Here is a 27,820-nt window from a genome sequence, read left to right on the forward strand (position 1 = left end):
AAAAGAAACATAACTTGTAATGAGCCGGTTTTGCTCTTCGGAGAGATTGTGGCCAACTGAGAAGGAACTTGGCTGGTGGGGGGGGGGCTTGGGGAGGGTCAAGGAGGCTGATATGAAAACTGTCAGAAGTTACAGCCTGTCTGAGAATAACGGTGGTACGGTCAGACCTGGAATTCTTCCTTTCTGTCAGTTTCCACTGTGGAGAACAACATATGACTCCGGAGATTTTTTAAAGTTTAACAAAGACAGTCAAAGCAAACAGCTTTGATCCCTTAACTCTTCTGTTTACTCCTCCATATATCTTGCTTGAGAAAGCAAGCTTTATAAAGCTATTTTTTGAAGCTGCCAGCTGATTAATTAAATTATTTATTCTTTTCGATGTAGAATGCTTGAAGCTACTGTTTTTTCCGTATTTTCAGGCCCTGTAACGGAGGTAAAAACGGATATATATGTAACAAGTTTTGGCCCTGTGTCCGATGTTGAAATGGTAAGTGTTGAAATCGCATGTTATAACTAATACTTTATACGTTTCATTGAACTACATTGTTTAGATGTGTTTGATTTTCTTTTTTTTTCGGCAAAATCACATTTAAAAATATACGTCCAAGAGCAATTGTAATAATGTTAATAAACAGTACGATCACTTCCACTAAATGTAAACAAATTCCAAATGTCTGAAACATGATGTGTATTTTTGTAGCCTGTTGCGTTACGTCAGCAGCTTTCGAGGTCCTGTGGTTTTCTACCATGAAGAGATGTTCACGTTCACGTTCCTATAATCATAGATCTGTTTATTCTTCATTTGAATCAACATCGTTCATTTGGTGCTTTTACACTCCAATTTAGGAGTACACGATGGACGTGTTTTTCCGCCAAACGTGGGTCGACAGGCGGCTTAGGTACGATGGTCCCGTGGAGATCCTCCGCCTCAACAACCTAATGGTCACCAAGGTGTGGACCCCCGACACGTTCTTCAGGAATGGAAAAAAGTCGGTAGCCCACAACATGACGGCCCCGAACAAGCTGTTTCGCATCATGAGGAACGGCACTATCCTGTACACCATGAGGTACTGACCCATCCGTCTGTTTGAAAAGTAACTCAGAGCTTTGATAATCAGTCAACCCTGCAGGGGTGTCTCGCTCCCATGGTTCAAAACTCCAGGGGTCTGCACAAAAAATGGAGGGACAGTAGCTGTGAGGGTCTGGTAAAGCAAGACACTGCCGTTCTGTATAAATATTAACATCGAAAACCCCCACAAATGTAGATATTTTGGAGAAGAAGGGCAGTTCACAGACCAGCGTGTCCTCGTGTGTGCTTGCAGGTTGACCATCAGCGCTGAATGCCCCATGAGGCTGGTGGACTTCCCTATGGATGGACATGCCTGTCCCCTCAAGTTTGGAAGCTGTGAGTCCTATTATGTCACTTCCCAAGTGCGGGGTGAAGCGTGTGTGTGTGTATTTCTTTAGGGAAAAAGGACTAGTGCACGCCATCCCAGTACATGGGTGTGTGAGATTGTTGCGCTGAGAAAGCCGGTTTAAAATTCATCACAACTTAATGCCGGCGGCGGCCAAACAGCGGCGCTGACTGATGCTTTCAAAGTCTTGACTATGAGATGATTTTTGAAACTACATTTCATTGAAATGATCAGTCCAGTCTTTCATTGTACAGTGTGTGTCCTTCTCTGTGTCTAGCTTTGCTTTTTGTTTATTATACATCGCGTGTATGTCCGGCCATAGAAGGCGATCAAAGGGGCACGCTGGCCGCGTCTTCGGGGACCCGCGGCGAATGCAGGTTGTCATTCCACCTGGGCACTTAAGCAATAGACTCAACTCATTACTGCACTAATAGAACTAATTTAGCCTTTTCCCCCAGAAATAAGGTTGCTGGCTATTTAAAGAAAGTCGCAAAAGCTGGCGGATGACAGGACAAAGGACAAAGACTGGGAAACCCAGGACTAATTTTACAAATTAAAGTTAAAGGAAGAGCTAAATGGACTTATGGAATCCAAGAACTCCACAGAGTGTATATTTACTATTTTAGATTTAATAACTTTTGGAATAATTGAGTGCAATTTCCCTCTGGCTGGTTTGGTTGAAAAAGGGACGTGGCATTTCTGCTTAGTGGCACATGAACACACGTGGGGTTTAATTTTAATCATTTTTCCAGTATGCCAGAAACGGAAGCTCACATCATCACATACGTTTTACAGATCTGAGCTCCGCTTGCACTTTTTCCCGAGGTGCGCTCTGTTAAATTTTGTATAACTGGAAGGTAGATTTTGGTTCGCTCAATACTTTAAATATGACCATGACCGAATTTGCACTTTAACTTTAATTACAGCATCACGGAAACAGGAGTTCACATCCTTACGTTTAACAAATATCGGCTTACAACTGCTGTGGCGGGTCAACTTTTCCTGATAGTGGACTTTTACATCTAGATTGCAGCGTAATCTTCCTCTGTTTAATACTAAAGAAGCTTTGCAATAGACATTCCTGATCACGCTGACTTATGTAAAATCTTTTATTTGTTTGTGTGTTCACTTTGTGCTTTGTTTTTACCAACAATGGGAGATTGTTCCGTCAGAGAAATGGAACAATCTGATCTCTTTGATTTATCTAGTCCTATTAAATAAAAAAAAAATAAACATGTCTCCAGATTTTGTCTAGGAGGCAGGAGGATAGCAGTGTTCCAAGCTGCACGCTTTCGCCGGGTGCATTATGGGGCATCTGCCTGTGTCACTCCGGAGAGAAGAGCCTATATAAACAAAAATTGAACCAAATTGAATTTGCATATCATTCATTATTTCCACTACTTTGGTTTTGGGGCAAAATGATGAAACAGAGGAACAGGCCTAGTGCCTTATGAGTCGTGCGCAGTCGTACTTTCGGTTTGACGGTCTCACCTGGGGAGTTGTGTTCAGATTTTTTGGAGTGCTTCGCCAAAACCACAGACCCGCATTCCCCCTGGGGGCGGAGCGAGGCAGGCAGACGCAGACCTCATGGGGCTCATACCATATCTCTGGAAAGGGCAAACTGCCTTCTTCTGCCCAGGAGCAACACGGACCTGCTCTAGAAGCGACAGCTTCTGCTTGGCGAGGCTCCGAGGAGGCAGAGACAGACAGTCGCCGTGCAACCGCTGTTGAAACCGCCGTGTCGCTCTGCTGGGGCTCGTCCTCCCCCGGCGATGTCGAGGTGGCGGGGCCGGCATTTCGCGCGCTTGCAGACGCAGCAGGGATGGAGAAGCTCAGAACTGCGTGTCCCTGCTGCTAGAGAACACATTCCCCCCGTAAAATGCCTTCATTGTGAACTCATGTGCACAGTCTTTCATACCATTGCATTGTGGGTAAACAGTACCATCTCTATCCTTCCCATTCCTCAGTAAGTCCCCTCCTAGGATTTGGGATCATGCCATCTTATTGAAATACACGGAAAATATGTTGTGCAGAGCCGTCGAACGAGAGAATACCGTATACGAAGATGTGTGTAGGAGATGTTGTGCTCCTCCTGATTTTTCCTATTTGGTCAATGTGTCCTGGACTGAGAAAAGAGCATTTCAAGGGTTTATTGCAGTATAGAATGAGTCAGTGTGAAGTGCTGAAGTGTACCAAATGGCCTATAAATCCATGTGTATTGAGGTGTGGGTTTGTGTGTAGCAGGGGGTTCTGTTGTAAATGAATCAGTATTCAAAAAGAAAAAATCGACAAACTTTCCTATTACATGCCTTCTGACTCATTGCTCCAGGCCCTCGATATAGAGGAACTAATCGATATGACTATAACATGAAAAGTGTGTTTCATTCTTGCATTAAATCAGAAAAAAAATAGCTAATTTTTGTTCCTCTTTCACTTCCCCCTACAGACCCATTGCAGTCTCTCAGTGTTGTTTTGAAGGTTTTTTTTCCAAGCATGGCAGAAATTTTGTTTGTTACAGGTCTTTTTAAATCTCTGGAACAATAAAAGGTCTTCAATATTTCCATCTCTGCACACATGAGGCAGCAGGTGGAGTAGAGCTTAGGGCCATCACCTTATCACTGAAGGACCGAACTTTGGATTCCCATTCTATCTGCAGTACCCTTGAGCAAAGTACTTACCCTGAACTGAAACTGTAAAAATTATCCAAGCGTTTAAATGGCTAAATCAATGTAAGTAACTTAGTGAGTGAACATTTGAAGTCACGTTAGAGAAAGGCATCAGATGACTGAGTTAGTAATAACCGCATGTGCCATGTGGTCGATCCCTTCCCCAGATGCATACCCCAAGACGGAGATGATCTATACCTGGACCAAGGGGCCGCAGCACTCAGTGGAGGTCCCTCCTGAGTCGTCCAGCCTGGTACAGTACGACCTCATTGGACAGACAGTGTCCAGTGAAACGGTCAAATCAATTACAGGTAATCTCTGTTCATCAACTAACCCTCCAGATTAATACGCTGTAGAAAGACTATTATTGGGTTTCAATTTCTGTCCCAGAGCAATCTTCTCTGAGCCAGCTGGAATCACGCTTTAACGGTTAGGCTAAAAAAATCAAGTGTTAATAAATCTCAGATTTTAACAGAAAAGTGCGGTATCATGGGTGTGCATGTTGGTTCCAATCTCGCGGATTCTGGGCGGAGTTCACATGGTCTCCCCGCGTTCGCGTCCGTTTCCTCCAGGTTGTCTGGTTTCTGCCCGCAATCCAAAGACATGTGTTTTGGGTGAAATTGCTCTTGTGTGTATGTGTCAGTGCATAAGTGTGTGACCGCCCTGTAACAGTGTGATGTCCCATCCAAGGTGTACACTGCCTGGAACCTAGTGTTTCTGGGATAGACTCTGGACCTCCACAACCCTGTACTGGACGAGTGCTTATTGACACCGGGTTCACGTGACGTCGTACACTTCGTCTCTGTTTGGCGTATTTTGCAGGACCATATATATTTTCCAGCTTCAGCAGATGGATCACCACCACTTTTACTCACTTAAGTAATAGTGATTAGCTGCCTTAAGGATGGACTGAACAATATGCGAAAGGCAGCAGTGGGTACTTTCATAGTCTTTCCGGAGGGGCTGTGTGTCGGCACTGATTTGCAGGTCTATTTTCAGGAGACTGTGAGGAGGTGTTGAAACGAGAGCTTTAATTCCATCACAGTTTAACGTCTCGGGTTCTGGCGTTACTTGCTAGCTGCGTAACGCCTCATACTCCACTACTATGTTTATTTTTGGCTTCCACGTGGGGAATTAATGTGACCGCGGCCCGTTTGTTACCTCGCAGGTGAATATGTCGTGATGACGGTGTACTTCCACCTGAGGCGGAAAATGGGCTACTTCATGATCCAGACGTACATCCCCTGCATCATGACAGTGATCCTCTCCCAAGTGTCCTTCTGGATAAACAAGGAGTCCGTCCCGGCAAGGACTGTCTTCGGTGGGTATTATGTGTTCATTTCTATGGGCCAGGGGCAAAATGACTGATTTCATTTCAGTTTGTCAAGAGGGGTTTTTTTATGTTAAGTACTTTTGATTCTTGAGTTTTTTTTTTTGCCCTTATAATACTCATTTCAGAGGACTTTAGCGTCGTTGAAAGTTGACTGCTTTTTTTTTTTTTATTGCATTGATCCAATTAGTGGCCTGACTGCAGGGTATTGTACTTCCTGCACTGCAACAGTGAAAACAGTTGCTATCATGTGTTACTCTCTAACACAGTTCGGTGAGCAGTGGCCATCGATGGCCATTCCACATCTCCTACTTAGACCATCGCATGGATCACCTGTCATCAAATCATCCAGGTGTCTCCTTTAGAGGTCCACAAGGTCTCCAAAGCCTCTCAGGTTGTGGGTTTTCATTCCATCAGCTACACCAGGTTGCTGTAGATTGTTCTATATGGCTTTGTTCGCATCTCATAGCAAAGCAGTTGGTCCCGTAAATGAGATTGTCTCTTTTTATTGAGCTACTCTCACCATCTGTTTCATGGGGTTTCTCCCTGGATTGCGGTACTGGAGCATCTTCGCAAAATAATATCTTACAGCATCTGCAGTGCTATCTACCTTGGTGAGTGGTGGAACACAGGCATGGACTTCAGTTGTTCTGTGCATCTGGCAATGTGCTTTTACTTTCTGTCTCCTCAGAGCTATTCTTATTGTTTTTGTGGGGCTCCCATTGTTGCAGGAGGTTGCAAAGTGGGAGGATGGGGGCTGGAGATCACTGGTAACCAGCAATCAGTTTTACCTTTAAAGGGGAAGGACCTCAACCCAACCAATTTCAATAATCACTTGTCCCAAGCAGGGTTGCAGTGAGCCGCAGCCTATCCAACCACAACACCGGGAAGGAACTCGTTAGAGCTTAAGACTTTGTGGAAGTTTTTTAATTACATTGTAAACTGGTAAATGTGGCTGGATGGGGATGAACCATAGCTTGCTTTGGACAATCAGTGAATGTTCACCCCAGCCCAGATCTCAGCCGTCAAATATATGTTTCTAATGGTTGTACGGTCAAAAAGATGACACTCAATGACCTGGGCACAGAGCTAAGGGATGGCAGTTGACATCTTCGCCCTTTCAAGGATGTTGACTGGAGATGCATGTGGTTGCCATCGCACCCAACCTGGTAACCCACTTTCACATGTGCCCCGCTTTATAGCAAAAGGCTTGCTGGGCAAGCTTCTTGGAGGTGTCTCCTCGAGGTTCGCCACTGGTCAGCAGTGTTTTGCATTCAGGCATGGCCTTGTCGCCATGTCTGGGTATAGCGACACTTAGCCGCTGTGGGCAACGCTCTGCACAACATCAGAGCTCCCTCTGCTGGCACTCAGAGGCACAGCATGTTCTCATTTGCTCAGAGCAGAGCTGATGTGACTGGGATTCAAGCCAGCAATGATTGGCTGATATGGAGAAGAATCTTTATTATTGTCAAAAATGGGCGTCATCTCCGATCATTTTGGTTAGAGGCTGAGGACAACACGCATAATGGATGTTTTATGTGGGTATATTTATGCCTCACAACTCTCGTGCTGTGGCTTCGGATGTGGGTCTCAGTTCGGCTCAGTCTGCCTGGAGTTTACATGTTCTAACAATGTTTGCGTGGGTTTCCTTGGGTGCTCTGGTTTTCTCCCACAGTCCAAAGATGTTTTTCAGGTGGTGTTTTGATGCTGAATCTGAATTGCCCTTTGTGTGTGTGTGTGTGTGTGTGTGTGTGTGTGTGTGTGTGTGTGTGTGTGTGTGTGTGTGTGTGTGTGTGTGTGTGTGATTGCCCTGTGATGGATCGGTACCAGGTAGATCCTAACTCTCACATCCTCTGTTTCTGAGATAGGGTTTGGACCACCTTGACCCTGTGCTGGACAAATGGCTATTGATGACAAAAGGATGGATGGATGGATGGATGGATGGATGGATTTTGTTGACTGTAGAAATAAATCACCTTGAAATATCTAAATTTAACAACTCGCCCTACCGACAACCTGAGCACTGCAGGAGAAAGAGATATGCATCTTGAGACCTTTAATATTATAAGTTAACTTTGTTGTCTGACATGTACTTTCAATTTCTGTGCATTTCTAGGCCTTGAACACTGTTCATATGATCCAAGCTTACAATAACAGCCACATGTGTTGTTGTCTAAGTAATGTCTCAAAGCACATGGGCCTTTAACCGGACACTACCCACTTCCCGCTGCCCGCTCCTACTGCATTGCTCCTTGGCCACAGGAGTTTAAAAGTGTGCACAGATTGCTTTTTGCCCTTCATCTAAAGGGGAATTAGGGTACATTCCATTGCTGCTGTTTGCTGACATTCCCAGCACTCACTAACGTCTGACTTTTATTCCCTGACGCTGGTTTTATATAAACCTGTTCTGCCTGGCTAAGTGGAGGAACCTGGAAAACATCACTGTTGGGATAAAACACTTTAATTGGCTTCCTTCATATCTGGTCATTTTTAATTTTCATCAGTTTTTGAATCAACAGATTTTATGCTCTTAGAGAAGCTCCAAATTGCATCTCCAGCTAATGAGAAGATCTATTTCTTGATATTGCCTCTTAATCGCTTTGTCGAGAGTTTACACTGGAGGCGTTTAAATTGTACAAGTTCTGCATAACACAGAACTGTGTGCTCAACAATATGATTCCGTTGGACACTTTTGGTTTGCAATGCACAACACTTTAGAGTGTATACACCATCAGGTCTTTCCCACAATCCTTTTTTTTCCCCGCATAACTGCATAATCCAGTCCAGCAGCTCTGAGTGATTCTTTTTCACTTAAAGTGCCTGGCAAGTATTATATGTATGCATTAAATGAAAGTTATATAACAGTGCAAAATCGCGCCTGGAAATGCAAGTTGAATTTGTTTTCATATATTTTTTGAATATTTCACTCAAAAAATAGTATGTGGCAGGGCCCATCCCAGCTGTAAATTAAAAAAAAAATGAATGAGGGTGGTAATATTATTATGGGGGGCAGAATTCTTGTCTTCTGGTGTCACTCCGTGCAGACCAGGGACCTGGGACCTGGGTGTGGACCCCGTTGCAGGATCGGGCGTTGTGGCGGTTCTTGGGGCAACGCAGTACTCATAGTCAGAGAAAGTCGTGGTGAATCCGAGGCACATACGTTGTACGTGGGGAGAGTCTGAGGACGCAGTCGATGAGGACGTTGCAAGGGTCGATGCCGTAGTAGACGGGAAAAAGGGACAAGGAGACGGGCAAGGGAATAAGGAGGGCAGTACACAAGAGCACGCCAATAGGGTGCTGTGGACAAGATGATGACAGGAGGGACAGTTGTCTCAAAGAGATTCCACACCTGGAATGTGGTCGAGTGGTGGTTTTTATAGCCAAGTGTTTGAACTGAAGTCAGGTGCTGCTGGTTGAGAGCAAGGTGTGGTCCTGACAGTTGACTGGTATAATGTGCATTAATGTATTAACTGCAGTGATTGGTCATGTTTCAGTTGTTTTAAATTAATGATATTACAAAAACTAAAACAAACAACAACAACAACAATAATAATAATAATAATAATAATAATAATAATAATAATAATATAAACACATCAACAGACCGTCCAATAGAATCCTCTTTGGTTGGAACACTGTAGAAATCAGTCTAATGTGAAGCATTTAAAAGACTTCATTTGCTTTCTACCTTAACATTAAGGCACCCATCTTTTTACATGAGGCAGTGGAATTAGCCCAAAGAGCTAGAGAACGTTGAAACATTCACCCTCAGAACACCAGCAGATGGAAAAAACCCATATCCTTTACAAAAGTAAAGATAGGGCTTCTGAATCATTTAACTCAAAGAAGCAGCATCTCACAAACTCCACCTTCAGAGCATCTGCTTTCAAAAATGTGTTCTTTGTGAAAACACCGCAACTGTCATCTCCTTCCTCCTTCAGTCCAATGCTGTTATTTATTTATTTTTATAGATGTGAAACTTCTTTCTGAAGCAGGGAACCATTTGTCACATTAAATAGAATGAGCTTCAGCTTTAATGGCTCTGACTGAAAGGGAGGAGATGGCGCGGCACCGTAGGGGGTACTGATCTCAGTGGTGGCCATCGCTATGTCGGTGTGTCAGCTCCGCACAGCCTGGTCTTCAGAGAGACAAACTGCCTTGTTGAATTCTTATCGGCACAGTTTTCCCTTTTCTGAGTGACTAATTAGAGATACTTGCTGGGAAAAAGCACCTTCGACTTCAGTTTTCTTTTTCCATTCATTCACCAGACAATTTCATCCAAGGAGACATGCAAAGCTGGCACGTTAAAATATAACAGCATACTGTACATGTCACAATATGCAAGAAGCAAAGAAGGGAGATATTAGAAATTAGTAGAAAATAATACAGCTCCAGAAATCAGTGCTTTATAGTACAGAATTGTGCAAATGCAAAGTGCAATGCGGAGTGTAGGACCTGTTTCAATCCAAAACAGTTTTTTTTTTTTTTTTTTTGCACAATAAGACCTACCAAAAATAATGTTGTGAAATAATATCGCAGATGTACACTCAGATGTAGGCATTTCCTTTCATTTGATGGATCTCCAACGGAAATGGTGCAATAATGCACTAATTTCCATAGGGTAGCTGTTCTTATTATGACCATTTTAAAGAAACCCTGAGAGGTTTCTTCTGTTCCGAAGCGTTAGACGTCAGATCTGTAAAGCCTCAGTCTTCAGATCTCCCCCACCCCCACACCCCAAAAGCTCTTGCTAAGGGTAGGGCTGGAGCCCTACAAGTGCAGCTGCACCCAGCAGTTATCGAAACATAAAACACACATGTCAGTGGTGGGCCTTTGATACCCGGGTCACGTAAGCGCTCACATGGCGGCGCCGGGAAACCCACTTTGACACGTATCCCTTAAGCTGTTTATTTGCCGTTCCTTTCAGTGTCAGTCAGCTTCGTGTTACACCTTGACTTTCTATCAGAGAGCGAAAAAAAGGGTTTCGGGGGCAATTCTTTCATCGTGCTTCAAGAGCAATGCGGCAGCGTACAGCAGCTCAGACAAAACGTTTTGACAGCCTGACAGCTGTCAGAATGATGGATTAAAAGTACAGTGCCCTGTGCTGAGTTGATATTTGGCTGAAGCACAATCCCTTTGTGTTGCTGTGTGTAATAACAGCCTTGGAATATGTGTGTGGATGTTGTTTTTTTTTTTTTTTTTTAAATTGTCTCCAACTGCATATAAAGTTGAATTTTCAGGGCGCGGGGTATCCTCCAGATATCTACTGCACAAATGATTTAATATAAAAAAGCAATCAAATGACATCTTAAACTGAGAGGGGTGGGGACACCTAAGGATAATGCTTTTGGGTTTTTGGGGGGAGCATAATGCTGTTACTGGTGTCTCTGTTGTGCAGAATGAAAGAGTTTACACTGACACAGCAAAGCCAATACTTTTGTTTAATCTCTTAAAACATTTGAAATCATTATAAAGAATTTGATCACAATGGATTTTCAGCTGCAGAAGTACAGTCGTATAAAAGAAGGACATGCTGATGTCTCTTCTTATAGTTTGGATCTTCTGGAAGGGCCAGTAGGTGGCGTAGTGGTTACAGCTCTCACCTTACAATCAGAAGGACCACTGTTTAGATCCCACTTTCTGTAGTTCCTTGATCAAGGTACTTATCTTGAATTATCAACTACATGTTACCCAGCTGAGTAAATAGGTAAATGGTTATAAGTAGCATAGTGTATAAACATTACAATTTAGGTTGCGTTGGAAAAAGGTGCCGGCTGAATGTCTTTTAAAAGCCATATTTGTCTCTTCTAATCTTTTTTTATTTTTATTCACCAAAGCTACTGTCTGTTTGTTTATTTATTTATTTATTTATTTTTCTATTTAATTATTTATTTCTCAGTTCCTAATTAGAATTGCGGAGCAGCATTATTAAGTCTGCGGTTTTACGCTGCTCTTTTCCAGGCTTTAAATCACAAATCTCATTTTTACTCTGCGTGTTATTGTGTGGGTTCTAATGAGCTCCGCGCCAACTTTTTGCACTATAAAGCAATAATGAAACAATGATTTTTTTCACAGTTTTAGTAACCGGGCAGCAAAACCCAAAGTCAACCACAGCACAGCCACTGATGTAAACAGAAACATGCAATTTCTCCAGTGACTCACTACAGTTATAACTAACGTCTTTGCGGAAGCAGCTTCTCAGAGGTCGTCCTGTAAACACCTATTCGGTGTCTGAACACAGCTCATTTAGTAGGACTTAATAGCCGCGCTGAAGTAACATGTACATATTACCCAGTATTGCCCAGAAAAAGAAACAAAGTCAGGTCATCGCAGCCCCCTCCTGGAAATAAACACAACATCACTGCATCGGATTCTCAGAATAAATAAAATATTAATCAGTTTAAAACTTGAGGCCTGACATTAAGCGTTTCCATTAGAGCAATATGTGCACTTGATTTTATATGTTGAATTTTTAATTAATTTCAACATGTTATACTTTTTTTATGAAGAATCTGGAGCAGATGCAAACTTAGGACTGGAGTATAAGCTTTACGCACAACTAAGAAACTAAGAAAAATAAAATAAAATAATATAAAATAAAATATGACGGTGGCGCGGTGGTTAGCGCTGCCGCCTTACAGCACCGAGGCCGTAAAGGTTTGAATTTGGCTCATTCTGTGTGGAATTTGTTTGTTCTCCCCCGTTTGCTCTGGTTTCTTCTCACTATCCAAAGGCATAATAAACACTAATAATAAATAATGATCAACACACACTAACATCAGTGCACATGTTGTCAGTCTAATATCTCACAGTACCAGAGAACTAACATCACCGCTCATTCACATCAAGTTCCTTTTCTGTTTGAAATGTAGATACAGTAGGAATATTTTCCCAGTCTGCGTGAACCTCGGAAGCCACGTGCACTTCATAATGTTTTCTTTTTTTATCATTATTATTTTTAATATATCATCAAGCGCTAATCCTCCAAAACCCATCTCTAATCTCTCCAACTACTCAGAGACTGTTCACATCCTGATTAAGTGATACTTTCCATAAAGACCATGAAATGTGACAGTTCGCAGAACACATGCTTTTATGGATATCTCTGGCAAAAAAATAAAGAAATAAAAAGAGGATTAGCACTAAATGTTTTCGTCAGCTACGTTACATTTACATTTATTTATTTAGCAGACGCTTTTCTCCAATGAACTCTGTGTAGTGTTATGAAGCCACACACCTTATTCACCGCGGTGACTTACACTGCTAGATACACTGCTTACAATGGGTCACTCATCCACACGACAGTAGAACACACTCTTTCTGTTACTCATACACTATGGGTGAACCTGAACAGCATGCTTTGGACAGTTAGCACATCCTTTTATCTGTATTCTCCAATATACAAATTCTTCCAGTTAAATCAATTATTGACGCCCTTTGAAAAGCACAGCGACCCCTGTATTAGTATTTTCTTTTGTTGCGTAGCACCGTATGTAGCATTCATGGTGAATGTGATATAGACAGCCACGTAACTCATGGTGGTTGGCGGGTGGCTTCGCTGACCACAAGCCCTTGTGTCCCAGGCATCACGACCGTGCTGACCATGACCACACTGAGCATCAGCGCCCGCCATTCGCTGCCCAAGGTCTCCTACGCCACGGCCATGGACTGGTTTATCGCCGTCTGCTTCGCCTTCGTCTTCTCCGCGCTCATCGAGTTCGCCGCCGTCAACTACTTCACCAACGCTGAGATGGAGAGGAGCAAGAAGAAGCCAGCCAGGTGCCCCCCAGCGCCCAAGAGCACACCTGTGAAGATGGATCCAGACACTGAGGAAGTTCTACAGGTAGGCAGGTTCTTGTGATGCCTACAGTACACCCTGATGGGTGCAGGCCTGTGCTGTGTTGCCTAAAATTAAACTTTTCTCATTAAATAGTGAGCAGTTTTCAAGCTTCTACTGCATACCGGCAACAGGTATGAATTGGCAGCCTGTGGCACCTAAGGGCAAATGGCGATTATTAAAGGAAGTGCTTGTCTAACAAATATGACAGCGCTATTCATCATTCGCGGTTTAGTGGCTTATCGGGCGATTTCGTCCGTAGCAAGCGACACAGCATGAATATTTAGAAAGAGCAGTTGCTGCTGGAGCGCTTCACTGACTGGCTCAGGTGAGCAACTTTGGAAAGGGTACAAGAGCAGAAGCAGCGGAGGGAGAATTATAAGTGCGACAGTTCTGCGGAAATGTCAGTCGCTCTTCCAGGTGCTTCTTACCAATTCACTGCGCAGACAAACATTGTATGAGGAGAAATATTGTTTAACAGAGGCTGTATCTCTCTCTGACCTCTTATGTGCGTGTTACTGTATGGCTACAAATGTAAAACCGGCAAAATTGTGCGTTTCCGGAACATTCTTCAGTATTATATCAGTTGCTTCATGCTGAAATTATGTCACTTTAGTGGAATTGGACTTGTTTTTGATATCAGCTTGAGTTTGTAGGGGTAACTCTTATGGATAGGGTTCATCAATCATCTACCATGTGTCTAATGCAGGGTTGTGGTGGTTCAGTGTCTATCCTCAAAGTATAGGGTGTGAGGCTAGGGGCACACAGGGCCCCCACAGGGCAATCACACACACTAAATTACCTACACACATATGCACAGTGGGTAACTCAGAGTCACCAGTTCACCTGAAACATATGTCTTTGGACTATGGGAGGAAACCAGAGCACCTGGAGGGAACCCAGATGAATATGCAAGACCATACCGACTGAGCTGTACTCGTACCGACAGCCAAGACGCTGTGACTCACCAGCGCTACCCACAGCCACTGTGCTGTCCGCATAGCTTTTACTGACAGCACGTTAAAATAAGGTGGGTGCAGTTACTGTTAAAAAAAAAAAGTAAGGCACCCACAACCAATCCCCCATTGTCTTGTTTTCATTCCTCCCCTCTGTAGCTGTTTTTTTTTCTGTTTTTCATGCTGAGTTCTGCATTTTCCTGCAGCCAAAAAAAAAAGAAATGCCTTTGAAAGTAAACAGTGCTGCTCGTCTGTCCTGACAAGATGTTGTTTCTGTTACATGAGCAAGATGGATGTGAGTTTGTAGGTCGGTAAGTAGCAGCGGCATATGTGAAATATCAGCACATCGCTTATAATGCGCACGCGGTGCCAGGTTGGAATGGAGTCCTGCTCGGATAGTCCCAGACTAACAGTGAATGATAATTACAAACCAGATGGTCGAAATCCCACCTAATTAAAACCTGTATGAAAATACAAACTTTTGCAGAGTAACATTTAGAAATGCAATCTTCGACAATATGCTTTTTTGGGGAGGTGGGGAAGGTTGAGACTATTTCCGTTGTGTCCTACATGCCTTTTATTTGCACATTTTGGAGGAGGACAAAAGATAATTCCCATTTGTGCTCAGCCGCGTTCCTTAAAAATTCCGCTTGAAACCCCGATGTAAAGCAATCGTGCTCACATGCCGCTTAATGCCTGCGCGGCTGCCATGGATTAGCGTGTTGCCGTGGCAACGGGGCCGTTGTACATCTGTATAGGTTTCTGGGCACTGTGATTGCGTTCCTAGAGAGAGACCCCTCGCTGATCTCTGTGGGCTGCCTGGAGAGCATCGCCTGTGCAAGTCTCCGGCCGGTGGGCTCTCCACATTTTGCTTTTTTATCCCCGTGAGATCTCCAGCATCCCGTGAGACACACAAGCCAACATACACCGAACAATGCCTGCCAGCAAACGGGGCCCCCACCAACGGGGCCGTCTGTCTCAACACTGAGTGAAACGTGCACTTTTTTGGCATGCGGGGACCACAATCCACTGAAAAGAACATGGCTACGGTTCCATGTATACTGTGAAAAACAACACAGAAAATAACGATAAGTATATGTGAAAAATTTTTTAGGCATGGAAATGTATGTATACACACAGTCTGAAACCGCTTCTCTCCAGCGGGGTCGCGGAGAGAAGCGGTGGGGGAGGGGACACACCCAGGATGGGACACCAGTCTGTTGCAAGGCACTCCGAGCAAGACTTGAACCCCTGTCCGGCCAAAGAGCAGAACCGGGCCAAACCCGGTGCGCCGCTATTTCACCGTGCTCACCTGTATGTATATATACACATTCAAAGTTCATTTGAACGTTGAAAAAGTTTTGATCCCAATTTTCCAACAATGTTTTGCATGTCTCATTTCCTCCCAAGCACAGCAATCAATAGTCGATATCAGTTTCAATAATCATTGGTTGTATGATTGGTTATAATCATAGTTTTGGTGCATTCAGAGAAAATCTTTGCTGTCGACTCAGTTTTCTGGAACTAGGAATCTCTCCCTTCTATTGATCCTAAGCTCTATCTGAAATGTCTCGCTCCTTCGGGGTATCAGCAGGTTTCATGTGTCCTCCTCACACTGATAGTGTTTCTCTTAAATCTTTTACGTCCCCCGAAATATCTTCCACCGGAGACAAGTTACAAATCACCACATGCCCACACTGACAGACATGCATATCACTGCACTGGCTTGAAAAATTGCATCTGTCCTGTTTTTCGCAGCTGAAAATGTATGATGTGATCTTGTTGGCACTAAAGCATGAAGTTTTTGTCTTTTTTCTTTGTTCTTTTAAATTTTACATAAAAAATATCTACATTGTATTGTATTCATAGAATATACACAGAGAAGACACTGCCACACTGTTTGTTATTAGTTGGTACCACACTCCAGTCCACCCAAAACAAACCATAAGAAATAAATTGAACAGTAAAGTGTGATGTCTTGCGCCTGGCAGCAAGCCTTGCTGTTGATGACTAATGTTCGTAGTGTAATCAATAATCCCTTTTTTTTCCTTTCAGGACTCAAAAGCTTATCCATGCTAAATAACAGCTCAGAGAAAAGCTTTGGAAAATAACAAACCCAGCAGTTTTAAATCCATTCTCACTACCTTCATTGATGAGCACTAATGCAAGAGCAGCTTGCTGGGCGCTCCGCCGATACACTCGAGTCCGTCCAAGTTGTAAAGAATCAATTTTGTTGTCTACATCATTCCTGTTAGCAGAAAATATATAGGAATATCCACGTAATTACCAGCAGATCATCCAAGAGTGACAGGTTATTATTTTGAAACCTTTAACATTTATATTTTATTTATTTATTTACTTAGCAGACGCTTTTCTCCAAAGCGACTTCCAATGAACTCTTTGTAGTGTTATCAGCCCACATACCTTATTCACCGCGCTGATTTACACTGCTAGATACATTACTTACAATGGGTCACTCATCCATACATCAGGGGAACACACTCTTTCTGTCACTCACACACTACAGGTGAACCTGAAGAACAGGTCTTTGGACTGTGGGAGGAAACCAGAGCACCCACAGGAAACCCACGCAGACACGGGGAGAACATACAACTCCAAACAGACTGAGCAGGGATTGAACCCACATCCTTTCACGCCACCCAGGCGCTGCGAGAGAGCAGCCCTACTATATAAATATTGAAAATGAAAGTTCGGGATTCTCTCAAACAGTTTGGTCTTAGAAATCTGATTGTACATGGAAAACAAACTCTTAATCATTATTTGTTTAAATACCTAATGCGTTCCGTAGCCATTTATTCACCGAGCATGGAGAAGAATGACCTGATTACAGAAAATCTCATTCAAAACCAATTACCTAAGAATGCAGTTCTCTCAATGTAATTACTTATAGCGTTTGTAACCCCTCACTGCTGTGCCATTTGTAAAGTATGCATGATGAAGTATACATAATAAACAATAAATAAAAGTCCTTCCTAATAATAATATTATCTTTGAAGAGAAAAGCACTGGCATCGAGTTTTAAACTGATCAGTTTAAAGCTTTTCTTTTCTCTTCTCTTTCGAGCATATACTTCTTTTTTGTTTTTCTTTATATTCTATATACTTGTTTGCACTTAACGGGGGCATGGTGGTGCAGCAGGTTTGGTTGGGGCCTGCTCCGCGGTGGGTCTTGGGTTTGAGTCCTGCTTGGGGTGCCTTGCGGCGGACTGGCGTCCCGTCCAGGGTGTGTCCCTTCCTTCTCCAGCCTTGTGCCCTGTGCTGCCGGGTTAGGGTCCGGTTTGCCGCAACCCCGCTTGGGACAAGCGGTTTCGGACTGTGTTTGTGTTGTGTGTGTTTTTACTTTATGTGTTTAAGCACAGATGTGCAATCCATGAGGCATGTGCTGTTAAACTGTACTTTTTTCTTCGCAGCAGCAGAATCCAGATACAAATGGAAACCTGCGGAAACGAATGAACTACATGAGCCAGTCAAGCTCAAGCAGCGGTCAGAGAACTGAGGCTGGAGGTGGTGCCACAGCAGCTGCTGTTAGGTCTTCAGGGGTGGGCCAGACGTCTTCCTCATCCGTAGCAGCCGCGGGGTCCTCGACGCCCTCCACCGCCCATTCCCTTTCCAGCCCTAACCCTTTCAGCCAGTCTGGTGCCGGTCAGCCGGCGCCGACCTCCAGGAACACACCTCCGGCCCCTCCTTCCACCCCGACGCTGAGCGGGTGCAACGCATCTAGCATCTACGTGGGCTCCACCTCCCTCCAGCACCTCCTGGGACCCAAGCTGGAGCACATTCAAATGGTGGGAAACAAAGTGGACCAAACACAGGCCATGCCTGCTGCGCAGCCCAGCACCGCTTTGGCATCCAATGGGACAAGTAAAATTGACAAGTATGCACGCATTCTTTTCCCAGTGTCCTTTGGCGCTTTTAACATGGTCTACTGGGTTGTGTACCTATCCAAGGACACTATGGAGTCCAGAAACGGCTAAAACATCGATGGTGCCCTCATCGTTTTTTTTTTCCACTGCAAAAAAAAAAAAAAAAACAACTGAAAGCAAGATGTCAGCTTGTTAAGAACTATTAAACATCGCCTGACGCAGAAAGCAAAGAATGCCTAAAAAAGTGAAAAGGGTCACCTCAGGTGTTCTGAGGTTCTGAAATGTAATCCTAGCATCCATTTATATATTGTCAAAAGGTTCAGTGAAAATCAGCATGTATAAACTAATTGCAGAGATGTTAAATTGTATTTATTACAATAGGCTCTATGTAGTTGGTTGTGAGTGTGAAAACAACTCTGTGTAATCCAGCAATATCCCTTCATGTATAGATTTTTTTCCTTATAGAGGGATGGGAACGGGGGATTTGTTTCAATGCAGAAAATCTGAAGAGATGCATTTTCATTTAGCAGTTTGATTTAATGTTTATTGTTAGAAAATAAATGACATGAAGTGACCTGTGTTTATTTTGTAGGACTGGGGAAAAAGAGGGGAAAAAGTTTAGCACTATTATGAGCACTTTATATTTCAAGTTTCCATTGTAGTTTTAAATTCTGCGGGAGTGCAAAGAATTTTTGCAGCAAATACTGACTGCTGCTCATTCGTTTTACGTGGTTTCTTGTTTTCCCACATTTTATTTTGAGTCAGCGTGTGACTTCCTTATTCCCTTGTTGCTTTCATGGTAAACTGTCACATCACTGTGATATGGGAGATTGAAACAAATATTGTCTTCTATCATTATCATCTCTTTTTAAGTATCTTAGCTGTCACTTTAATTCAAAACATGTCAGAACTGCACCCATATATACTTGCATGTCTGTGTCCTTAACCACTGCGCTACCTGCGGCTCTGATTTGTCAGACCGCGATGCCGCAGACCCCGGGGCCAAACACACATGAGGTAGGAAATGATCGTTTTGTTTGGCCCAGGTGTAGTCTGTGATCCTGTTCACTTAGCCTCAAGGTGAGAAAGGAAATCACAAAACCCAGAAATGGACTTTCTCGCAAAGTACCTCTGACCACACCACCCTGCATTTCTTTTTGCTGAGGTCATGCCCTTGGACAGCATCCCTCTCACGGAAGTGACTGAAATGCTGACTCTTTATGGGTCCCTATGGAGCACTTTAGAGATTCTAGCGCTCCATTCCTTCCCTTCAGCTGTGCGGTTTATCCACTCCTGCAGACCTTCACCATCATTCCTCCAATCGGATCAAGTCTCGCAGCCGGACTTACGCTGCCATTTAGCTGGTAGGATTTGCGATGCTGCCTTTCGCCACCCATGCGGGAAGTGGCGTGGGCCTCTTAATGAGTGCAGTGACTCGGGATGAGTGCTTCGTCCAGCACTCTACTCTCAGACCCTGAGACACTAACCATGTCCGTAGGGAGTAAGCCATGCTAAACTCACTTCTAAAATTTTTGGGGTGTGTTTATGCGTGCGCACGTGTGTGTGTGTGTGTGAAGGGCAAAAAATAAACAAAATGGCTTTAACCATCTTTACATTTACATTTATTCATTTAGCAGACGCTTTTCTCCAAAGTGAGGTACATCTCATGGAAAGTACAACGTGTGCATTACATTAGGAGAAAGAGAGACATAGTTGCAGACGTGTGATTCTTAAGTAAAGTTAGTTTGCTTCTTTCCACCATGTGCACCAATGTTCATCACACGAGTAGCTGCATAAAATCCAGAATAGACGATTCCTGATCACCTTCCGACAATTTTTTTTTTTTAAGATACACAAACATTTACATACAATACAAGAGTAGCGGCTGTGTAGACGCTTATCGGGGTTATTCATAAAATTATGGTGCATTAACATTTACCCCTTACATGTGCTTAAGAGATCAATGACGGAGTGAGTCCAGAAGAGGTGAGTTTTCAGAGCTTTTTTAAATGTGGACAGAGTTTCAGCAGTTCTGAGTGAGAGGGGGAGGTCATTCCACCGCAACAGAACCAAAACCGAGAACGTCCGCGAGCAGAAGCAGTTGAGTGAAGTGGTCTGGTTGGGGTGTAGCGGTTGATCAAGTCTCGTAAATAGCTGGGAGCAGGATTTGTGGGCAATAACCAGGGTCTTAAATTTGATCCGGGCAACTATAGAAAGCTAGGACCCATATCACAGTAAAAGTCCGAGAGAGAATGTGGACATGTTACCTAACAAATGTTTATGGGTCAAGGTGAATAGTTAGGGTTAGGGTTAATGGTCAGGGTTAAAGTTAAGGTTAATGATTAGGGTCTGGGTGAGTAATTAGGGTTAGAGTTAGTGGTTAGGTTCAGGGTTAAGGGTTAAAGTTAAAACCCTTGCCCTTACCCAGTTTTTTTCAACACCACGTCTCCAATTTAAACGCTCCTTAACAGAATCCTGAAAGTTCTACATCCTGTCACAAGTGTTTTTTCTTGGGAACAGTAATTTAAAAAATGTTCTGATCGGCACTGAAGCTGCCCTGCTGCTTTATTGCTGCCTCTGCTTGCAGTCCCTGAGATCTCATGTTGCTTCACTCAGTCCTAGAGGTGCCTTCAACCATCACGGTCCGCTTGACACGAATGCACTGCTTGGCGAAAGGCAATTTGAACTGCGGGCAGCGAGGGGGCTGAGGGCGGTGGGTAGAGGACCTCCCTTACGGTTAATTGACGGCGCCTTGGCTCTTGTGCAGTCAGTCAGTTTAGGGGGAAGCTTTACCACGCAACACTAATCGTAAGAGCAGCATTAAGTTTAGCACTAGTTTACACCAAGGCCGACTGCTCTACTCCGAATGAAAAATCGCGATGGAGCCTCCCAGGCCTGTATGAAGGTGGAAGGGAGCCTAACGGGCCGATCAAGACGTCCGCAGCACCGCAATCTGGAATGTGCCCATGCGCGAAATTGCTTTTACTTTTTTTGTATTTTTGTCTACACTCCCATCCCCTTCGCCCACTGTCCCGTAGTTAAAGGCTCCTGTTTAACACCGTTGTTTTGTCCGTTCACCGCCCAAACACACAAAGGGGTTCTGCGAGACGCTCGGCTGCCTCGCAGGCCTGGTTTGCTGTCCGTTGGGGAGAAGGGCGGAGACGCAGCGGAGAGGACCTGGTTAACGGTGAGCCAGCGAGGTCCCGCAGAAGGCATTTGTTTCATAGGCGCCCTCCAACGCTGAAGTCCCTCAGGCTGTTTATCCACATTGTAGTATTATTAGCCTTCTGCCAAGCATAGCTTCTTTAAAAGAAATATCAGGAGAGTCAGCTAGCCCTGTGTGAACTGGGAGCTTCTGTTTTTCTTCTTTTTAAAGGAAGATCCTTATTAAAATGAGGCAGTCCCACTCAAATGCTTACATAACACAAGTCTCAGAGCACATAACAAATGTTCATGACATAAGGACTGCGATGCAGTTTTGGTCCCCATGCATGCTATGTATTCTAGTACGTCTTTCCTCACAAGGTTTTTCTGTCCCGTTTGTTTACAGTATGTGAAAATAAGTAGCACGAAACATATGGTAGCCTCAAGGCTAGAGTGCTGCCTTTAGACTCAAAGGTCCTAGGTTTGAATCCCACCTCCAGCTGTAGTACCCTAGAGTACCCTACTCAGCTGTATAATGGGTAAACAATTGTAGGTAAATTGCTTTGGAGAAACCTGTCAAAGAAATGTACATATACTTTTATTACCATTTCACATATAAATTACTTGCATCGCTGCCATAACATTTTACCCATGTATAGAGCTGAGTTTTTCTTTCGGAACCACTTGTCCCATACGGGGTCGCGGGGAACCGGAGCCTACCCGGCGACACAGGGCGTAAGGCCAGAGCGGGAGGGGACACATCCAGGACGGGACACCAGTCCGTCGCAAGGCACCCCAAGCAGAACTCGAACTCCAGACCCACGGGAGAGCAGGACCCGGTCCAACCCACTGCGTCACCGCACCACCTTATAGAGCTGAGTACTTTACAGCAATATTTAAGGAGAGGTACTTTTTCCAATGGATGAGTTGAGCTCAAACCAACACACATTTTTCAAATCACAGGCCTACCTATGGAACTGACAAAGACAGTAATGCGTAAGCTTCACTGAAGGCTTTTATTTTTTGCAGTAGCACGGATGAAGATCTGAGAGCCTCTAAGGTTCTCACACAGAGAACATGTTCAGACCGTCTTGTATGGGGCGTTGGCAATTCATTTTAGCAGAGTCAAGACAGAATGACACTTTTATCGGTATCCCTGGATTTTAAATTAGTTTCACACACCACTGAGACACGCTGGTAATAAGCATACAAGTCCCCCAGACCCCCTGTTAACCTCTAATTCACATGTCTCAGGAGACCACAAAGGAAGGCCAGGGCATTTGTGCCTCGTTATTGCCATTTTTTGGTAAGATTGAACTACATTGAGAGTGAAGAGCAGAATAATGTGTTTTTATCTGGTACCTTTATGTCGCATTGGTGAAAACCAGGCAACTGGGTAAGTGGAATCGGGTAGGAAGGATGACCCAACTAGTGGGGCCTTCAAAGACCAGGTGCGAGGGAAAGGGGTTTAGGTGGGGAGAGAGACCCATCACATGACATCTGCAAAGAAATTAGGAGTTTGTGCTACAGATGAGGTTCCTTGGAGAAAATAGACCAACGTGTGGGGTCTTCAGATGTCTTCCTAGAGGCCATTCATTTGTTTTAGGAAACAGCTCTTGTGTGTATGTTGCTATCACAGCCAGTCTCACAGAAAGGTCTAATGTCAATGTTTGGTCTAAATACCTGAAGAAATACTTGGCATAATAGTAGTAATATGCACTTTTTCATCCTCATGTTGAATTTGAACACCTCCCAGTACAACAGACTTCACAGCACTGACCACAGACATCTCACAATATAGTATTCTTTTTGGTTGCGGGTTATTTTCACCCCTGTGGTTCTCCCCTCAGCTTCCAAGGGTCATTTCTGGATCACGGTGACGCAGCTTGGAAGATGGAAATGAGCAGGTGGATTACAATAGATTATATCCTGATCCCAAAGAATAATGTGTTGTCTCTAAAGCCTTTGAGCAATAGAGTTGAGCACAACCATTTCTAAGAAAACGTAATGATAATAATTTCATGTAAGAAATGCAAATAAACACCAACAATACATTTCGCTCACACTTTTCTTCAAAGCAGTTTACAGTGTTAATCTACATACAATTACTGTATTTACCCATTTCTACAGCAAGGTAATTTTACTGGAGAAATACAGGGTAGGTACCTTACTCAAGGGCACTCTGGCTGGAGATGGGATTCAAACCTGTGACCTTTAGGTCTAAAGGCAGTAGGGAAAGTAGATGTGATCTAATAGAATTCCAATCAGCAAAATATCGACAGAGATGTCAAGTTGTTTTAATGAGAATGAACTCTTCATTTGTTAACATTTACTGTGATTTATTGTTTTATTTACTTCTTTATTTGTTGGCTGCTATTGAGGAAATTAGGAGTATTACAAGCTGTGTGCCGTGCACTGGCACAGTGTGAACAACAGTGCCCCTGGTGGTTAAAACTTTAAACTGCATTACCAGCAGAGAGGAAATAAGTTGCCGAAAGTCAAAATAATTAAAATAATACTGAACATCAGAGGTGGAGTTTCGTTCCTTTCTTTCATTGACAGTGTTTGCTGTTTGAAACCATTGTATTCTCTCTTTATGCTTCTGAAGCATAATATTTTGTGCTAGCTGCTCAGATTTTGCTAATCCTTGAATTCATCTGAGAAGTGGTTGCCACTGACACACCCGCAAAAGACAGATCAAAACAGGGCAGTAAGAGTCATGGATGTGTTCGACATTGACCCTGAGCAAGAGACACGGCTGGTCGCCATGGATACATGGACACGGCACGTTGCATTACAAAACAACGCAAAGCTTGACATGTTCCTCTCTAAACTGCACAGGTCAGGATGAAGCTAAAGCATCTTATTGTGATTCCTGGAACAGTTTAGTCATGAAAACAATCTAGTAATGGTGGACACACATCTGGCCTTTTCTCTGATTTTCTATTTGTCTTCTTTTTTGGGTATCGCACGTTTGTCTTAGAAAAGCAAACAATATTTGCAAAAAAAGAAAAGCAAAGCATGTACTATGTTACCATAACAAGAATTTTCATTCTCAAGATGGGAAGATCAAATTTATGCACAACAAAGCACATCTAATGGGGTCATTATTCTCTGAAACATGTTCACAATATACCTCATGCCAGCCAGCATATACCAGGGTTCAGCTTTATATTTATCTTCACCAAGCATTCTGAAAGACATCATTTACTGTGCATTAAAGTTCACATCACAGTTTGAAACAGGACATGTTCCCATGGTAACCCAAGTCTCAGCACCACACCAATAAGTACTAAGCACCATGACAGCGGCCCCCATTCACCGCAGTCCAGACAGGCACATTTTCATGCCAATTTAAAAAAAAAATAAAATAAAATAAAATGTTAAGAAACTGCTTTGTCTACGGATGGTTAATGTATTTAGTAACTTTCTGTTCAAATCGTTTTCGTATTTTTTTACTGTTCAGTCGTATGTACTCTACCCAACCTTGATTCTGTTTAAAATTGATTTTCTGACAACTTGTTGATGTGTACATGTGCCAAACACCGGAGCTTGATAAAGAAAACTGTTTTATTTTTTCTTCTACAGTCAGCTGCTGTTGATCGACTTCCCGAAAATGGATTTATCAAAATTATTTTTAGAGCAGCGTGTACAAGAAATTCTGTCACCACTGCATTTAATTAACAAATGTTAAATAATCTGATCTCTGCTTCTCTCGGCAGTGGGGAGCCACAATAGGAACCGAGCTTCATCAGGATAATCGCTGTTTATTTTCCACTTACATGCAAATAATAAACTGAACTTAATTGCAAAACACTAAGAGCAACTGAACGTTTCCACTTTTAACTTTGGCGAAAACTTGGCTTTTCAGACTGTCTGCATTTCCATTTCTCATATAAATATTTGATGCGGTATAAGATATGTATCGTTTATAAAATATTGAGGAACCCCCTTTCTCTTTTCGGGGGAACATTTTGAATACTGATGACTTTCATCTGAATGCAAGATTGTATGAACACAGTCATCACTTACAACAGGGTTGTTGGTGAGCCTCATAACAGTCGCTTATTTTTATTGCTTATGGCTGCTTGTATGGATATGACTGCCATTACATAAGAATTATTTTACTGCAGTACAGTCAGCAGATTGATGGACTACTGGGGACATCCGCAGATGTGTGTTCATTACATCAGCATTGCCCGAAGATTACCATGTTATGGGTGAATCTGTTGCAACCGTTCATCTAGCGGCCCCTCAACCACTCTCCCTCTGGGCATCATATGGAATCATATTACAGCTGTTATGACTGTATGCTGCTCACAGCTTCAGCCTCAGTTATCAGACACGCCTGCAACAGGCCTTCGAGTGATGCCTTCTGTTGAGGTTTCCCACAATGCTTTGCACATCTGCTTTGATCTCTAAGAGGACTAAACGAAACACTCACCTCCTTCTCCACAGCCCAGACACACCCCAGGACCTCTAATAAGGGGAACATCTCAGCAGAGTAAAGAATAAAGGTGCTTTTATTTCCTCTTGTTCTCTATTTTGTTTCGGGTCCAGTTCAGCCTCATTACTCCGAACGAGCGCGTCTATTTTTACCAGCAGCACGCCGAGCACCAGCGAGAATGAAAGCTGAGGAAAAGGATCTCGCAAGACTGCGGAGGGTCAAGACATTGTGAGGGAAGTATGGTAATCGGGGGTTTGTAGGTGGTCCTCCACTGCCTTGCAGTTTCTAGTCTCATGTTCTTCTTCTTTGTATCATCATTATACTTTTTTTATTGCTTTCAGCTGCTCAGAACACAGACTGAGATATCATATTAACATTTTTCTGCAGTAAGATGGTTCAATTCCATAGAACGCTTGACTGTATATTTGTGTGTCTTTTCTACATATACGTTACATTTTGAATGTCTTGTATTATTAGTACATTGAAGTTTAATAAAGGTTATATTTAACTGACTCTTATTATTCTTGCTGCTCAGGTACTTCTTCATGCTTACACGTTTCCAGCGTGTTCAACGACTCAAAAGTACTGTAAGTGCATTCATGCTGTCTCCAGAAGCACAGGGAGAAAGCTCACCACCTACTGGAGTGGCAAGGCCAGCGCTAGGAAGCGTGTCTCCGTGGGCAGAAACACGGAGCATAAGGAGGCATCTGAGACACTTCAGAGCGATGGAGAGAGGGACATTTTTATAGAGCAGTTGTCGGGAAAGGAATTAAACACGGAAAGTGACTGAAATGTCCAAAAAGGTCGAAAGGGGTAAACAGAAGACGTAGGGAAACGAGAGGGACGGCGAATGTTCGGTTCAGTCCACTTGTCCACGTGTTGTGCTGAAGATCCAGGGAGAAAACCCTCTGGTGAAGGTCGGTGGGCTTCATGACAGCAGGATGCGCTACCTGGATGTGGAGTAATTCTCATATTCTGGAAAGTTCCTCACCAAGGTTATCACCACCACCCGCGAAAGTTCCTGAGAAGATCAAGAGACAAACGCTGACCAACTGGACAGCTGAGGCTGACAGGTGTCCATGGAACTGAACTTCTTGCTATTTGTCCAGGTTTTGAAAAAGTGGCAGTCTTTGCCATTTTCCTTTGGTACCCCCACACAGTACATCCACTACTAATACTATTACTACTGCTACTACTACTACTACTACTACTACTACTACTAATAATAATAATAATAATAATAATAATAATAATAATAATAATAATAATAATATGCTGATGTCCTGTCCAGGATGTACCCTGCCTTATGGCCTATGTTTCCATTATGACTACTGGACATGTGATTACTGATATTTGATGGATGGATGGATGGACGATAACAACAGAAAGAAGCAGATTTTTGGGCACATTGCTTCTGAGCACATCAATGTTCAGCACACAGTTTTTTCGGTTTTTCAAACTGATGTAATCCAGCTAAAAGAAAAAAAAAGACAGTCCATTCAAGCAGGTTTCCTTGGCAACCATCCGAAATGTTCAGTAAGAAAATGAGCAGCTGAGAGCATTCAGACTGAAGGGAGAGCAGTGTTCTCAAGTTTATATGGTGGGTCCTACAGAGTACAGTATATTTACTGTGGGCATCATGGGCAAAGGACCATTTGTTCCATTCATATCAGATTCTCATCCTTATATGTTGTTGTAGCACAGCATGCAATTAAAGGACCAGGGTTTGAGTCCTAACTCCTACTGTCATAACCCCGACCGAGGTACTTACTACAACTTGTTTCAGTAAAAAAGATAGATAGATAGATAGATAGATAGATAGATAGATAGATAGATAGATAGAAGCTTTCATGGGAATACTTTTCTGCATGATGTGTCTAAAGCAGGGGATCTGGAGTCCAGGTCGTCACCCGTGTGCTGAGACATAATCAGCAGCTTTGCCCGGTAGTCAGTTCCCATTCAGTAAAAGTATAAATACTCTTTCCATGTGAAGTAGCTAGGTATGAGGATGCACTGGAATCAGCTCATGAATTATCTCATGGAAGGAAGGATAAATTATAGTAGAGCTGCATGGATGAAACACGCGCAGTACAGTAATTTAAGCATTAATTATTTACAAGACCTTTGTTACCGCTTTGCAAT

The 27,820-nt window shown here is 43.2% G+C and overlaps 1 protein-coding gene across 3 annotated transcripts in view; it reads left to right on the forward strand.

Moving 5' to 3' along the window:
* gabra4 (gamma-aminobutyric acid type A receptor subunit alpha4) overlaps positions 1-18,257 on the forward strand; it is a 21,692-nt gene extending 3,435 nt beyond the window's left edge. For 2 of the 3 annotated variants that reach the window (XM_018759503.2, XM_029252476.1), the window contains exons 5-11: positions 420-487; positions 847-1,067; positions 1,323-1,405; positions 4,249-4,392; positions 5,250-5,402; positions 12,995-13,254; positions 17,635-18,257. In XM_018759503.2, the coding sequence (XP_018615019.2) occupies positions 420-487; positions 847-1,067; positions 1,323-1,405; positions 4,249-4,392; positions 5,250-5,402; positions 12,995-13,254; positions 17,635-18,198 (1,493 nt within the window). In that variant the 3' untranslated portion in view covers positions 18,199-18,257. The remainder of the gene's footprint in view (positions 1-419; positions 488-846; positions 1,068-1,322; positions 1,406-4,248; positions 4,393-5,249; positions 5,403-12,994; positions 13,255-17,634) is intronic. The other variant, XM_018759505.2, reaches the window with a different exon arrangement.
* Positions 18,258-27,820: the final 9,563 nt, after the last annotated feature.

Source organism: Scleropages formosus, chromosome 5, assembly GCF_900964775.1.
Source record: "Scleropages formosus chromosome 5, fSclFor1.1, whole genome shotgun sequence".
NCBI classification, from domain to species: domain Eukaryota; kingdom Metazoa; phylum Chordata; class Actinopteri; order Osteoglossiformes; family Osteoglossidae; genus Scleropages; species Scleropages formosus.